Source organism: Typha latifolia, chromosome 8 (assembly GCF_019914945.1).
Source record: "Typha latifolia isolate L0001 chromosome 8, TyphaL0001v2, whole genome shotgun sequence".
Classification (NCBI taxonomy): domain Eukaryota; kingdom Viridiplantae; phylum Streptophyta; class Magnoliopsida; order Poales; family Typhaceae; genus Typha; species Typha latifolia.
This window is the reverse complement of record NC_133093.1, coordinates 8,771,295-8,786,556: the sequence shown is the minus strand read 5'-3', so window position 1 is coordinate 8,786,556 and position 15,262 is coordinate 8,771,295. Positions and strand designations below refer to the sequence as shown.

The window sequence follows — 15,262 nt, the reverse complement described above, 5'->3', positions numbered from 1 at the left end:
TCAACATGCTCTCTCTTTTAAGTAAAAATTATGAGCAAAGTATTTTTGAAATTTTTTTGTCACCTAAAAAATAACAATAGAGTGAAAATGAAACCCAAAAAAAAAAAAAAAAAAAAGGCTTATCTTTTACCCTCTGTATTTTGTACAAAATCAAGATTTACACTTCTAAACATTTAACTGGATTGTAGTTGGTGAAATATTCTGTCCAAAATTTATAGTACTCACGCCTTTCTATCACAGCAAAATTCTCTCAATCAAATACTAATTTGACAATAATACCTCAAAAGTGTAGGCTCGACATCACCATCAACAAAGTCTAAACCTTGCAATTTGGAAGATGCAGTCCCTAATCTTCATTTTCGACTCTGAGAAAATTAAGCATCTCTCTGATGTCATGTCCACAAATTCTATATAAATTAATCTCACTTGTTTAATGAAAAATTCCGATGATCCAGTCCAATCTTTAATTATTATTATTATTTTCAATCTGATTGTGTGTTTTGAGCACTTTAAATAATAAATGGATAGTAAACACTTATATTCATATATATAACAACATATATATAAGTTGAAGCTAGGAATTAATCTTCAGGGCAAAATGATTCTTTTTTCTTCTTCTTCTTTTAGAACATTCAATCCAATTCATGATGAACCTAATCTGACAGCATCTTTCTGCTGCTTGTTTTAAAGTTCAAGTACATGTAAGAATCTTTGTTTAGAAGACTTAATGGGTTCGTTACCATGGCATTATAAGTTTATTTTACTTGATGTTTTATATGTCAAGTAAAGACTTGAATTTATCGACACTTTAATCACAGTGTAAAATACTAATTAATAGGAATTAAGTTTGTGATGTACATTATTTAGATAAATAAATTGCCGATTAGGCTTAGTTTTGTCGAATTAATACTTATAATCTATAATTTAACTAAATAATCTGTGAAGATTCCAGCACCCAGAATTTAATGTCAGCAACCAGAAGAATTGTTAAGCATCAAATTTATTCTTTTTTATATGCAGGTTGGTAATAAAGATTATATATATATATACATATAGATGGATCTCCAACTTTTGGCAGCTGGAATTTATAATTTTCATAATAGAAATGGATGAAGGAAGACATGCAATTATAAAAATAAAAACAAAGATTCAACTGTAATGCACTTGAAGTATCTATTTGGAAGTAATTCAACGTTGAGAATAGCTATGATACAGCGAAAGAAGCTGCCAATTATTAATACAGACATGCCTGTATGATTCTCTTGATGAAAGAATCTAATTATATCTATTAGAGAGTATATATTGACCTAGTTTGGGAGTAGTACAAATGTACATGTATTCTATTCTCTGACTAGCTTTAAAAGATAGACAGAACGAAAACAAACTTTAATTTATTTCGTGACGTTAGATGTAGGATTTAGATTCAAGAATAACATAAAATTCATAGACTCGAAACATTGTTTATATATTTGCTTCTCAAGATGAATCTATTCGGTCATATATTTTTGGACCATTCTTATGCTAAGAGTACTGTTGATCAATTCGTGGGCATGTTCCAAAATAGTTTCAATCTAATAAGATTGGCTTGAGATATGTTCATTATTTCTTTCTTTTAATTCTTTTTTCGTCTTTGACCTCCGGTACTCTTATTTTATTTTATTATCTAAATGAATTTTAATTCGAGACTAATCTCTATTCATTTTTTTTTTTAAGGGAAAGCCCATAGGCGGAGGTAATTTATTAACTTCTAGAGATTACAACGGTAAGACCTGATACACAAAGAGCAGGAGAGATAGACTAACAATTTTTTAACAAAAGCCCCACACTTGGACTACAATAGACAGCACTACACTTTTAGATAGAGGATCAAGCTTGAGGCCACGAACATAATAATAAAGCGAAGAACAGCCCAAGAGATTCCTAGGAGCAAAGAGTCTCGCATTCAGTATTCATAGCCTAATAGCTATAGGTTCTGTCAGTCCAATAGTCCTGAGAATCCACTAAGGTAAGAGGATCGAATATCACCCACATGTAACACAAACTAAAGAACATAAAAAAAAAAAACAACAACACCCTAATTTTGCTGCAAAGCAAAATAAAAGCACTATGTTTGTACCTTAGCAATAGACGCTGGCAAGCATAGACTACTCTGTGAATAGATCCTGGCATTTCCCATTTGACATGACGGAGAACACATTAAGCGAGGGCGGCCCCTTAGCGACGAAGCTGCAGCGCCAGCTGCAGAATGGGTGACTACAGAGAAAGGGAAACACATGTAGAAAAAAATAGATAAAAGAAAAGAAGTTTCAGATGAGAGATGAAAGGGAGAGAAAGGAAGCTACAGAGGAGTAAGATAAGGAAAATGAGAGGCAGAAGAGCTCTCTCCTCTCTTAAGCACTCGGGCTAGGAGAGAGGAGAGGAGAGAAAGATCTCGCCGACGGTGAGTGGAAAAAACTCTAAGAGGAGAAAAGAATTTATTCCAAATCCTAGCAGAGCTAGCGTCGATGCTACTTTTTATTCTCATAATCCCCTCCCTTTATCCACATTTCAACGACCAAGACGCAGTTTGCAACATTAGTTAAAAGTTATAACTTATCTTGTTTAGATGATTTGGCATCAATCATGAGTTATCAAATACCCCAATTCCTAAGAATTCTATGATTCCAAATACGAATTGGGAGGATGCTTGACGTGATAAGCCATCTTACTCTCCTTCCCACGTAATTAAATACCAATTCAACATCGAATTTGTCCTGTTGCTAACCTTATTTATCCCTTATCAGCTTCATAATCCAATCTCCAATTCATTGGTATATGACCCAAATCCATCGTTATCCTAATCCTATCCCCATACAAATTATACAGTTGACCTAACTCAATTAGTAATCAATCTACCTGAGCACTTATTGTGGCATCATATAAAGTTTTACCCTCACTAACTTCTCAATCATTGTTGCCGATGTGGCACCAAAGGTGCCTACTTTGGTAAATAGTTATGAACGATGATACCTATTGTGATAATTATTTTTCGTGGGAAATACCCAACTTCAGACGCCGGTATTAGCCATCAACATCATAAGCTAGTTGCACCAACCGTACACGTGTCATTGCAAGAGCACACGCGACCAAGCAGATCTGGGACGGTGATCGTCTCCAAACCCTAATGCGCGAACAGTCGATACTCCCGCAACTTTCTGATTTTCTCTCCTACACAGGGTCTAAATCGCAGCCTGAAATGTAACCGTCCTCTTGAAGGTTCTACATCCGGGGTGCAGAGGATCCAAGTCCGGAGTAGTAGTTCTCGCAGTTGTACGCGTGTGATGTCAGGATAATCGAACCCGACCCACGTCTGACAAAATCCTCTTCTCACCGGTAGTATTGCGGCACGTGTCAATAGCAGACGTACCGTGGCTGCCTCTTAAATAACCTCCCGCGGTCTCTCGTTCACTCGCCCATCGTCCATCGTTACGAGGTCTGAGCTCAAGACCGAGAGAGAGAGAGAGAGATGACGTTGAACTTAGTTCATCGCATGGGCACGCTCTACCGCGCGCCGGGGGCGGACGGGAAAGGTGAGCAGCGCGCGGTGGTGCGGAAGCTGGCGTCTGCGGCGGGACCAAACACGTGGCGGCTGATCCGGCAAAAGCCGATCCGCACGTGCGGGTCACATGCTTCTCCTGCGTCATGCTTGCAGTCCCACGTGGAAGAGGAGAAGCCGAAGGGGAAGAACGGGGTGGGGGTTTACGTCATGCTGCCGCTCGACACGGCGGGGCCCACCGGAGTGGGGGTGGTCAGGAGGAAGGCCATGGCGGCGAGCCTGGCGGCGCTAAAGTGCGCCGGGGTGGAGGGGGTGACGGTGGACGTCTGGTGGGGGCTCGCGGAGAGGGAGGCGCCGGGGGTGTACGAGTGGGGCTGGTTCGCGGAGCTGATGGAGATGGCCAAACGGGTCGGGTTGAAGGTCCAGGTCGTTATGTCCTTCCACCGGTGCGGCGGCAACGATGGCGACTCCGTTACGTACGTCTACAGACCTCCTTAACTTAATTTGTCTTATACTTAAAGTAGTAACTCCAACACAGTCAAAGGTTGGATAGTACTACTATTCTTACAGTCTTACTCCTACTAATTAATTAATACACGAACTCTTGCATGCCTTTTGCTGATTAAAGCGCGAGCTATATATGAGATGATGAACAGATGGAGAAACAAATACTAAATCTCAAAATGATCCGTGGGCGCAGGATACCTCTACCAAGATGGGTAGTAGAGGAGATGGAGAAGGACCCCGACCTAGCGTACACGGACCGGTGGGGCCGCCGTAACTACGAGTGTGTCTCCTTGGGCTGCGACGCCCTCCCCGTCATCAAAGGCCGCACTCCCGTCCGCTGCTACGCCGACTTCATGCGCGCTTTCCGAGACCACTTCGCCCCCCTCCTCGGCTCCACCATCGTCGTAATTAGATCCTCTCCTCCTCTACCCCATCTGCTTCGTGAGCCACGTACCCTCTAATCTCTGCGCGCCTAAGGCCTGTGTGTTCCCTGTTTGCTATTTGCAGGAGATCCAGGTGGGCATGGGGCCGGCCGGCGAGCTGAGGTACCCCTCGTACCTGGAGATCCACGGCACGCGGAAGTTCCCCGGCATCGGCGCCTTCCAGTGCTACGATAAGGTGACGAGAAAATCCTTACGTTTTTCATTACTTGTTCGATCACATACCTAATTAGGATATAGATATAAGATGCGGATTATAAAGTAAAATATAAATATGTATGGTTGCCAATTCATCATAATTATTTGTGTCTATAAATTTTTTTTATAGATTATGAACTAGTCCCTAATTATAAGTTACACAAAGGGGGCTAATATTTCTTGAATACATAAGTTTATCCGTGAGATTAACGACTCCCGGGTATAGATACTCTTATTATTTTTTTTTATAGTACTTTGATCGTCTCTTACTTTCTGATGGCGTTAACAAAAAATGTCCAATAATTTACAACTTGAATGAAATGTCAAGTCAAAGAAGAAGATAGTTTAGGGTAACAGATATAATTATCCTTTATTTTGTACATAAACAGTCTACAATTGGCTAAAATCATACGAATTCTCTAGAGACTAGCACCTAATGTGGAAATTCATAAATATTTAAATATTTCATAATGACCTTTCTGTTAATCTACCATTTGTTATTCTAAAATTATATATAATCTCTTTCTTTCAATCTTTATCAAACCTTTTCTTCTCGCTTCCTTCCAACATTTTTCTCTTAATAGCAATCTGCATGATTTCCGTTACTCTTCTTCCTTTCAACTCTCAATCTCTCTCGTCTTATTCTTTCGCCCTCCCATTTCCCATAGTTCTCTCTCAATCCCAACCTAATGCTAAGTTCTATAGTGTTATTGCCTGCAATTTCTTTTCTTCCTCTTAAATCTCTTGAAATCTTTTTATTTCTTAATCTCTATCAATCTCTCTTCCTGCTTCACAGCTCAAATGGCTATAAGGATAGAGGGTAATTTTGTAAAATTAATTTTTCGTCAATGACTTATTCCTCTATAGCTCGTTTATGATATTTCAAGAGATTTAGTGTAATATATTTTCTTAGTAGATCATAGTTTCTGTTAGAATGTAAAATATAAAAAAATTTATAGTCTAATATTTTTAATTTTTAGAGTAATTGATGAGTTAACGTAATATCAGAGCCACAATTAATATGTTTAAATACTGTCATTTGTCTGCATAGTATATTCTAAGCAGCCTAAAGGCGGCGGCGGAGGCGGTGGGAAAGCCGGAATGGGGCCACAGTGGCCCCACCGATGCTGGGACCTACAACGACCATCCCAATGACGCTCCCTTCTTCCGCCGCGACGGTGGGTGGCGCACCCCCTACGGCGATTTCTTCCTCTCATGGTACTCCCAGTCCCTCCTCGACCACTGCGAGCACGTCCTCTCCTCCGCTGCCTCCATCTTCCCTCCAGCCGTCACGCTCTCCGTCAAGGTCGCCGGCATCCATTGGCACTACGCCGCCGAGCTCACCGCCGGCTTCCACAACACGCTCCTCCGCGACGGCTACGCAGCCGTCGCCCGCGCTCTCGCCCGCCACGGCGCGCTGCTCAACATCACGTGCCTCGAGATGCGCGACGCTGAGCAGGCGCGCGGGGGGGCGAGGTGCGGGCTTCAGGGTTTGGTGCGGCAGGTTGCGGCGGCGGCGAGGGCGGCGGGGGTCGCGGGGGTGGGGCTCTCGTGGGAGAATCCGCTGCCGAGGTACGACCCGGCGGCATATGATAGGATAGCTGAAGCGGCGAGGGAGGAAGGGATGGTGGGGTTTACTTACCTGAGGATGGGGAAGGAATTGTTCGAGCCGACGAAGTGGGGGAGGTTCGTGGGGTTCGTGAGGCGGATGGGGGAGGGGAGGAAGGAGGAGAAAAAGGTGGCGAAGCGGTTCGTGTACGACACGCGGCAGCTCGTGAATGATGCCAATTCGTGACTAGCTTTCGTACCTTGCATGTTCCTATTATTTAGTTTTCTTATATATATATATATATATATGTATATTTCCTGAGCTTGTATGCTAGCTCTGAGGCGATACAATACGATATATTATACATAAAAGATACTTAGAGCCAGTGAAGTTAGGGTTGGACAACTCACTCAGTCAATCTAATATTATTTTCATCGTTTACGATTAAAGACGTGATCTTTTGCAGCAGAATTAGGTCTCAGAACACTTTAATAAGTGGTGAAAACACCAACCATCTTTATCTGGATTAGAAGTTTGAAAAATAGAGAAAGAAATTAGCTTGGATCCCCAAAAGCACTTCCCCATTTAATAATTGATAGGAAAAAGGTGTCAAATCTTATCTCAAATGTTCGTGCAGATATATTTTTAGACAAAACATCAAACTTTTTTACTTGTACAGCCTTTCACCTAAATTTTAGGAACGATGGTCTGAAATTACATGCATCTGAGTGTGGAGATTTCAAGGACATTAATGTGAAATGATGGAAGATTATAAGGAATGCGTCACTTTAACAGTATAATAACATCATAAGCACAAAATTAGATATCCAGAGAGAAATACTCCATAGAATACCCACCAACTACAAAATAGACACTGTAATTAGAACTAATAAATGATCTCGCTCTTCAGTTTCCTCTGCACACTTTTTTGTTCGAGCTTCTTGCTCAATGGATGGAAGTGGCTCCTCTTGAACTAAACAGTGTTCCACCTCAAAGTACCTGGAGAACTTGAAAACAAGAAGCAGAACGAATTGCGCATATAACGTATTTAAGTGAGTACAAGGAAAATACTGCACAGAGAGTAGCATTATGATCCCAAAATTCTTTATTTGTGTTTACTCTGTTTACACGACTTTTGATACGTAAAATCTTACGCATTATCGACACCAAAAGATATTGTACAAGAAAGAAAAGGTAGTTACAGCTTTCAGTTCAGCTATCGCGTCTCAACAGGTCTTTTCTTAGTAGAGAAAATATGCACTTAGTTAACAAGACGAACTGAACCAAAGTGAAATGAAAAAGAATGAAGAGAATATACAGCTTTGTACAAAACTTTCCAAAGGGCAAAGGGTTCAGGTGATCCAACTCGAGGGTGCAATACATCTTACACTTTTTGCTTTTTTGAGGTAAAGAGTCGTTTCTCACACTTTGAGCTAACCACCCATATACGGATTGTGCCATCGGAACTTCCTGAGGCCAACATGTGAGGTTTTGCTAAATTCCAGCTCACAGAATTCACGGGCATTGTATGGCCGGACAAGGTCTTTATTGGCATTTCATGTAGTCGATGCCAAATGTAGATCTGCCAAAAAATGTGCGCCATTTAGATTTATTATGAAAAAGGCAAGCGAATAAAAGCATAGTGATAGATGTTTGGATATACATTCAGAACACATTAATTGCAAGCTATATCCATTCACAATTCGAACTAAAAGAATTTAAGTGTATGCAGGTTAGCAGCCTTGAAGTTGTATATTAACCTGAAAATTCCATCAATTTCAAAATATTACCTCAGATTCCTTACTACCACTGGCAATGAATGAAGAGTTACTTCCCCCAAAGCAAGCTCCAAGAATGCAATCTTGCTTGCCAACCCTGTACTTGTGCTCCAAGGAGTGTGTGTTAGTGTTCCACACATGGATCTCTTCATAATTCACATTCAAAATCAATAAATTGCCATATTTTGAAAGAGAAACAGGTGCAATTACATCTTTCTTTTCCATCTCATACTTAAGACCCCCAGTAAAGCCAAGTTCACGAACTATATTATCTGAGCAGACACATATAAGACGTGGAGAAGGTGTCACCACAAGATCAGAAACCTCTGGAATCAAATACATAGGTTGCAGCATATTGTCATCTGCGTTCCATGTGTAGATGAAATTATCAGGCTTGCAGCTGCCAAAAAATATTTTGTCTGGATTGTGGCTCCATGCACATGCTTTGACTCTTACATTCATGGGCATACGGAATGTCAGCTTGCATGTACCAGTATCTACATCCCAGAGTTTTGCATCTTCTCCTTCGGCACATGTAATCAATTCTGTGTCATCTGATTTCCACTCTACTGAGAGGATAGGCCTTCTATGGCCCACTAGATTGTACTTCAAGGATATGGTATCATTGTCATCAATCTGAAATGGATATTAGAGATATGCTCATATATAACATTAAATGCTTGTCTGGCCGATCTAAGAATCTAACTATAAAGTCACATTATATAGATGTCCATGCCACTCACTTTTGTCTAAGCAAGTCTATCAAACAACTACATGTCATTTACCTTCAGATGAAGACTACTCAATATCAACCCCATAGTCACATGCCTTCAACAAACAAAACCACTAATGAAATTGCATAGCACAAATGGAAAACTGATACAGCTCAAAATACTCAATAACTTGGGGGGCCACGGCTAACTCAACTGACCACTTCCTTATGTGAGTTGTATAAGAATGGAGATATGACTGTAAGGATACCAGATTCAGCACTTTCCTGCTGTGGTATCAAATGTTCAGGGCTGGAATAAAAGTACCAAATATTCAGTCACATTCATTGTAATGCAATTAACGTAAATCTATAGATCCTCTTCACCTTTATTAATGGGTTTTGCTCTTTCCCTTTATCAACTTCATTAAAAATGCACCCTCTTCTGCAACAATTAAAAGTGCCGGGGAGACATAGCAGCATTGGTTTGCAAACATATATATAATCTATTAGCTCAGGATTAAGTCAGGTTTACCTATTTCATTGCTTTGTTCGATCTTGATAACACTATGTCATGAGTAGATGTCCTTGAAACACTCCAAAGTCCAAAGACAACAATATATGTTGTCCCTTTTCACAATAAACAAATGAGTTACATTTGTTTGGAATTGTTAGAGTAGAAAACATAAAAAATTACCGTTCTCTAACAACTTAATTGTTTGAGTTGTTAGTAAGTTTACCTGGTTTCAAAATGGGGGTCCTAAGTTTGAGTCCCGCTAGGCCTATCTATTGGTTAAAATATAATACCTCCACTATTTAAGTCAAGTCTATATGTTAGACATAGCAAAATGTCTCAAACCTAGAAGTGAAAGGAAGTATTATATTATAAAACCTTCACTATTTAAGTTAAATTTATTCCTTAAGCGTATCAAAATGTCTCTAGCCTAGAAGTGAAAGGAAGTATTATATTATAAAATATAAGAATCACTGTTGGCCAACAACTTAAACTTTTAAAGTAATTGATAAGTTAACAAGAATAGCAATCATCAAAAGCTCTATCATCATTCTAATACATAAGATTGATTACTAGTGGAAGGAGTTTGATAGCTTTTAATATGACACTATTCGCACCATGAAAAATTACTAAAGGGGATCTTGGTGTACGAGGCTCCCGTCTATGCAGGATTTAGGGTGAGGAGATATGCCCGGTACCCTCAATTCTGAGGAAGTTGTTTTGAATATTTAAACATATGACCCTTGGGATTCAAGGACAAAATTTATCATCACACCAAATGATGTCCTCTTCTTAAAAAAATTACCGTGATAGGAAAAAAAATAGAAAAAGATGATGCCTACTAGTTTCTTTATCTTCATTGTATATCACAACATGCATTTAATCTGATGATTCTTTCTCCTGTGTTTATTGTTGATGTTTATGAAAGAAAGTCAAAAGTCAAGGTCATAATTTTCTTGCAACAGGACAGATTTTCTAAGTATGTGGAATAAGTCAAGGAAGCATAATCATTCTAGTAAAACTTTAGTAATTAAATTAATTTTCTGTACATACCATCCATATGGTGGCCGTGCAATTAGTAGAAGTGGAAGCCAGATACTTCCCAGTATTTGAAAATTTTACAAGTAAAATACCATCATTCCCCATGTCTTCTACCTGCAATAAAATGGGGTTAAATTTTAAATGCTGAGGAAAAAGAACATACCAAATTAGAAAATTAAAGAATGCAAAAACAAACTTAAAAAGTCATATTCTTTGCATGCAAAAGTTTGACAGGATTACAGCAGACACATGTGGAAGAGCTGCTATAAATAAAACCATGAAAAACTAGTACATGTTACAAAATAAAGGAAGTAGATCTTAGGTCCCCAAACATATTGTCAACTCTTTATTTTGTTATTTGACAATAAATGAAAGATAAATAAAGAGAATCTTCACTAGAAAGAGAAGAGAAAAGGATAAGGTGAATAAACACAGCTACTGTCCAATATAGATTATAATGAAAAGCTGCTATAAAGTAAATGCAAGAAGAATAAAGATCATACTAAAGCAGAAAGCACGCAAACGAAAACGATAGATGCTAATAATAGGCAAGTTCTTCAAGATAATGTCTTCATGATTATATCTATGCAGCAAATTATACTTGCACGGGAGGTGGAGATAAGAGTTCATTTGCGCAAAGTCTAAACCCCATGATGGCAAAGCATATTTATCAGAGGAAAATGCCACATGATTTTAAAATCATCAGAATTGGTGAACGATTACACTTAAAACAGAGTCCGAGAGATTTAGGTCCTAGGAATCCATTGTTGAATAATTATATAGAGCAGGTTCGTATCAGAAACCTGATTGTGTGATGATTCAAGCATTAATCATTCTGACCTTAATAGTTTGCCAACAGAATAGGTATTATCTCATCCAAGGAGATAATACTTATCCTGCGCAGTCAAATGCATCTGCTGAAAAGATGTCCTTGCAGCTGGAGCTAATAACACAACAAATGGGAATCAAGATGGAGGGACACAGCTCTTTTGCTTGAGGATAGAAGCTAGTATGAAACGACTACTCTATTTTCCTCACCTTGGCCATTCAGTCTTTTGCAAGTTGCAGCAGTAAGCATCCTGACATTTTGAACTTTTAGGAAGAGGTAGAACTTAGACTGAGCAATCTACAAAACGCCTTTTAATCTCCCAGATACTACATCTACATTTTTCCTTCCTTCATACTAATTTCCTTTTAACAGCGCTGCACATCAAGTTTACTGTAGTTTTTCTTTAATACTTCCAATCAAACAAATTTGCCTGCTTTAGTACCCCAAATTCTTGCATTGCTTCTAATTTGCTTTCCTTTCTTGTTAACAGCAACAGCATTTAGCCACATTATAGTTCTTAACTTATGCTATATTTTAAGAAATTATGTATCCACTATTTTGTACAATGAAGAAGAATTATGATGGAAATAGTTTCTGGAAACATCATTAAGTCAGAATAGTTCACTTAATCATTTTTAAAGTCAAGAAGAGTGCAAAGAAAAGCTGATCAGCTTTATACAAATATGGTAAAGAATCTAGAGATAAAGCAGATCTCCACATATCAATCAAGAAAAAGAATCCAACTCCAAAAAACCTACATTCTACTCTTGTCCTGTATATTAAATCTTTACTTTCGGTAATACATTAACATTTGAATTTGCATCCACATGGTTCTTTTACAGATATATACATCCCAGAAGAAATTTATCACCAAATTTTAGGAATCACAGTTTCTTCATGATTACACACGGTAACAAACCTCACAATCGAAGCCCATGACCATCCAATCCTATAATCTACTAAAGGAGAAAAAGTCAGCCAATAATATGACCTCAAAATTTGTAAACAATGACTTGAAGAATAGTTATGTAGTTGCAAAAACCATGATGTCATTGCACCACCATATTCTTATGAAGTTGTATACCAATGTAAACAATCGCATATATGATTAACCATACATAAGAAAAAGGAACCAGAACCAATTAAAGAAGTATTATAGGAAATAACTGCAACTTAAAAGAGAAACCTGAATGCAAACGGAAGGAATCTCTTTTTGCTCACACCAAGTAGGATTCATAAAAGATGGACGATGCTGAGTAGTAAGGAACAGCTCCAGCGTTTCTGCCGACCTATTCCCGGGATAGTAAATCCACGACGGGATCACCTCGGTCAAGTACAAGAAAAGACCCAATCTTTGAGGAACCCAGCTCTCGATGGCGATGGCCCGCTTCGGGTTATGTAACTGGAGCAGGAGCTCCTGGACGGCGATCTCGGACTCATTCTGAGGGTAGATTTTATTCCGGAGAACGTGCTTAGCCGCCTGTAGGTGGCCGGCCATCCCCACCAACTCCAGAAATTGCTGCCTCCGGACAAGAAACACGGCAGCTTTCTTGGATCTTTCTTCCAGACCACGGATTGTGCCGATGGTAATAATGCATTCGGACCATAAACCCGAGAGGATTTGAGAGAGAAGGAGCAAACATAAAGGCGTATCGTACCGACGATACACCTCCAGGGCTCGGAGATTGGCGATTCTGCTTTTGGCGTCCATCCCTTTCCTAATGTGAGGTTTAAAGAATCCAAGAAGAGACGAGGAAATGCTCGAACGGGGGATTCTAGAGAGAGGGAGGTGCAAAAGAAAACCCTAATTTGCGGAAGAGGGCGAGAGAGAAACGAGAAGCCGGAGAAAACTTTATATGGAAAAGCTTTTGGAATGAGAGCGAGGGAATGCGGGGAGAGGAAGAGCGGGAGAACGATACATAAAATAGACTAATATAGAGTGTGGATTGTGGACACAAGAAAGAGGATTTGCTGCACTCTTAAGTGTAGTAAATTAATAAATCCTGGTACTTGGCAACTAATAATGAGCTATCAGATCCAGGTGGTAGATTTCTACCGTCGAAGTGGCAGAGGATCTTCCATCCTAAAGCAAGTAGAAATACTTACAATGGCAGTTCGTTGCAGATCAGGACCGTCCATTGCGAGGGACTTTCATTGGTTGCTTTTGGAAAGAAAAGAAATATAGGGTTAAAATTACATTTACCCCCTCACACTTTGTTTTATATGACTGCACCTTCCTACACTTTTAGAAGTTATTTGCTTTGAGTTTAGGAATATTTCTGAATTGATTTGATAACAAAATATCATATCTAATTAAATTTACTTTTAAAAAATTTAAAATTAATAAATAAGACTAACTAATAGAGTTCGAAATTTAGCCTCAAATTAAACAAGGCCCAATAGTCTTGTCAAACCACAAACTAAATATGAGATAGAGTCACAGATATACTTAAAAACATATAAGTTTTTATAAGATCCAAAGTTATAGAAACTTGTAATCCAACTCTAGCATCCCAAATATTATGCATGCCTATTGACCAACTCTAATAGAATCGATAAATACTTTCTCCATGACCAAGAAGATTATGCGTTCAACTCCACTCCCAAATATTACTGTGAAAATTTTATTTAGTGGTTTTGTGGCTTGACTTGATTTGATTGATGGTTCGATAGTACGGTTAACTTAGATAAACAACTTAGTAGTGCAACAACTTGAAATAGGTTTCGGCGGCATTTGGTTCGGAGTAATTATTCGGTGACGTATATGACTTAAAGCCTAGACTAGACAGCTAAAAGCTCGATAAAGCTTAAGTGACTTTATATTTACGGAGAGTTAGCTCTTTGTCTAACTCATATCTAGCCTTTGAACTCACGAATAATTAATATATATATATATATATATATATATATATATATATATATATATTGTGCAAGAGTCTATGGCAGATGTCTCAGTCCAATGAGGTGGTGTCCTCGGGAAAAACGAGTCACATGGACGAGTAAAGTAGAGTACAAGATAAAGCATAAGTAGGCAAGCCATATGCATGGATAGTGAAGTTGATGAAGATGGATCTACCAGATTGCAAGAAAGTGGATTACTGCCACCCATCAAGCTTGTCCTTAATCTAGCAGCGATAGACTTGAAATAACAAACGTTTGGCTCGTAGGGATGAATGTTGACCCCCCTATGTACACGAAAAGGATAGAAACCTAGATGAATTTTCAAGTCGTTAGCACTTGTTCTCCTTAGGACATTAGTTACCTAGTTAGAAAGATAAAATGTTGATTTGCTCTAATTAACCCTTGCTAGCAAATACGTTAGCTTAAAACACCCAATCAATTATCATAATTAAAATAATTTTCTTAATGAGGTGACAAATTTTTACAGTTGTTAAAAATTTTAAAACCGTCCGAACCGCCACTAGCCCACTATATATTTTAGTATTAAATAATAAATAGATAAGGAGATAGAAATTTTTATTAGCGGAGACTATAGAATTCCTTCTCAATGTCATTAACAAGAAAAGCATAATTTCTTAATACAAGCTTTGATCTAAAAAAGTTTGCTTCTAAGAAGAAAAATAGAACCCATAACGAAGCTTCTCCGTGTCGAGTTTCATAACAACATACGAATTATCCCTATTATGCCGTGACTTTCAATTTACCCTTCTTCCTCACTCGAAGGCATTACCTTATTATTATCATTAATTATATATATAGTTAATTTTTAATAATAATTTATACACTAAAAATAAGATACAGGATAGGATAATAAATATTCATGTAGAATAAACTATAAAATTATCCCTTGTTTTATTAATCACAAGGCAATAAAGCAATAATAAATTAGATAAATAAGACAATCAGCCTCCATCCAAGAAATGAGGGACAAGACAATGATATATACTCCTTTGATAAAAACGTCACTAAATATTTATTCCCAAAATTTGTAAAGGATAATTGAATTCATGATCTCTATATTGGTCGATAGAACTTTCTGGTATAGTAGCAGGTTAAAATTCGTTTTCATATAGTACTTTAACGATCTACGTTCTTACTGAACACGTGTCGAGAAATTAGAGCTAGAAAAGGATGCGAAGAATCTAGCAAGGGAAAGAGTGGACTCCAGCCAGCGAAACCAAATTCTTATCCAAATCTAAGA

General features: G+C 38.4%; 2 protein-coding genes across 2 annotated transcripts; one reads left to right on the top strand and one right to left on the bottom strand.

Moving 5' to 3' along the window:
* The first annotated feature begins 3,450 nt into the window (after positions 1-3,450).
* Positions 3,451-6,550, top strand: LOC140794006 (beta-amylase 1, chloroplastic-like). Its single transcript, XM_073145813.1, has 4 exons — positions 3,451-4,011; positions 4,236-4,446; positions 4,550-4,660; positions 5,732-6,550. The coding sequence occupies exons 1-4, from the start codon at positions 3,506-3,508 to the stop codon at positions 6,473-6,475; spliced, it is 1,572 nt and encodes a 523-aa protein (XP_073001914.1). The 5' UTR covers positions 3,451-3,505; the 3' UTR covers positions 6,476-6,550.
* Positions 6,551-7,405: 855 nt separating this feature from the next.
* Positions 7,406-12,948, bottom strand: LOC140793931 (WD repeat-containing protein WDS homolog). The gene is made up of 4 exons (XM_073145709.1): positions 12,287-12,948; positions 10,284-10,385; positions 8,020-8,643; positions 7,406-7,811 (listed from the first exon to the last, which is right to left on the bottom strand). The coding sequence occupies exons 1-4, from the start codon at positions 12,809-12,811 to the stop codon at positions 7,614-7,616; spliced, it is 1,449 nt and encodes a 482-aa protein (XP_073001810.1). The 5' UTR covers positions 12,812-12,948; the 3' UTR covers positions 7,406-7,613.
* Positions 12,949-15,262: the final 2,314 nt, after the last annotated feature.